Source organism: Etheostoma spectabile, chromosome 5 (genome assembly GCF_008692095.1).
Source record: "Etheostoma spectabile isolate EspeVRDwgs_2016 chromosome 5, UIUC_Espe_1.0, whole genome shotgun sequence".
NCBI lineage: Eukaryota > Metazoa > Chordata > Actinopteri > Perciformes > Percidae > Etheostoma > Etheostoma spectabile.
This window is the reverse complement of record NC_045737.1, coordinates 38,203,863-38,204,344: the sequence shown is the minus strand read 5'-3', so window position 1 is coordinate 38,204,344 and position 482 is coordinate 38,203,863. Positions and strand designations below refer to the sequence as shown.

The 482-nt window shown below is 50.6% G+C and overlaps 1 protein-coding gene across 1 annotated transcript in view; it reads left to right on the top strand.

Moving 5' to 3' along the window:
• The window catches only part of LOC116689873 (protocadherin-16), a 44,414-nt gene that overhangs the window by 36,509 nt on the left and 7,423 nt on the right, over positions 1–482 (top strand). Inside the window, exon 22 of the mRNA XM_032516525.1 lies at positions 148–320. Coding sequence (XP_032372416.1) covers positions 148–320 — 173 coding nt within the window. The remainder of the gene's footprint in view (positions 1–147; positions 321–482) is intronic.

The window sequence follows — 482 nt, the reverse complement described above, 5'->3', positions numbered from 1 at the left end:
GACAACACAAAGGTTAAAAGAATATTGTCATAGGAAAAGGGGTCAGTTTGACCCAAGGACAACATAAGGGTTAACCCACATCCTAAAGAAGAGGATAAATAATAATTGAAGTTGTAATTAATTGTACCAAACCCTGCTGTGCACCAGAACGTCACCAGCGTCCGAGTGAGCCTCCAAGACGTCAACGACAACCGACCCGAGTTCAGCTCCAGCAGCTACGTCAGCAGCATCCTCCTGAAAGACGCCGCGGAGGGGACGCTGCTGCTGACGCTGCACGCCAGGGACGGGGACGCCGGGGACAACTCGCTCATCACCTACAGGTCAGCAGCTGGTACTACGCTCAACATAACACAGACTCACATCGCCAGACCCTCGTGTCGGTACACGATCCGTTCTGCACATGTGCAGATGATACCATGATGAACGAGGATTTACGACACTGCACGATCTTTTCCCATAGACAGTTAAAGAAAGTCTGTTCG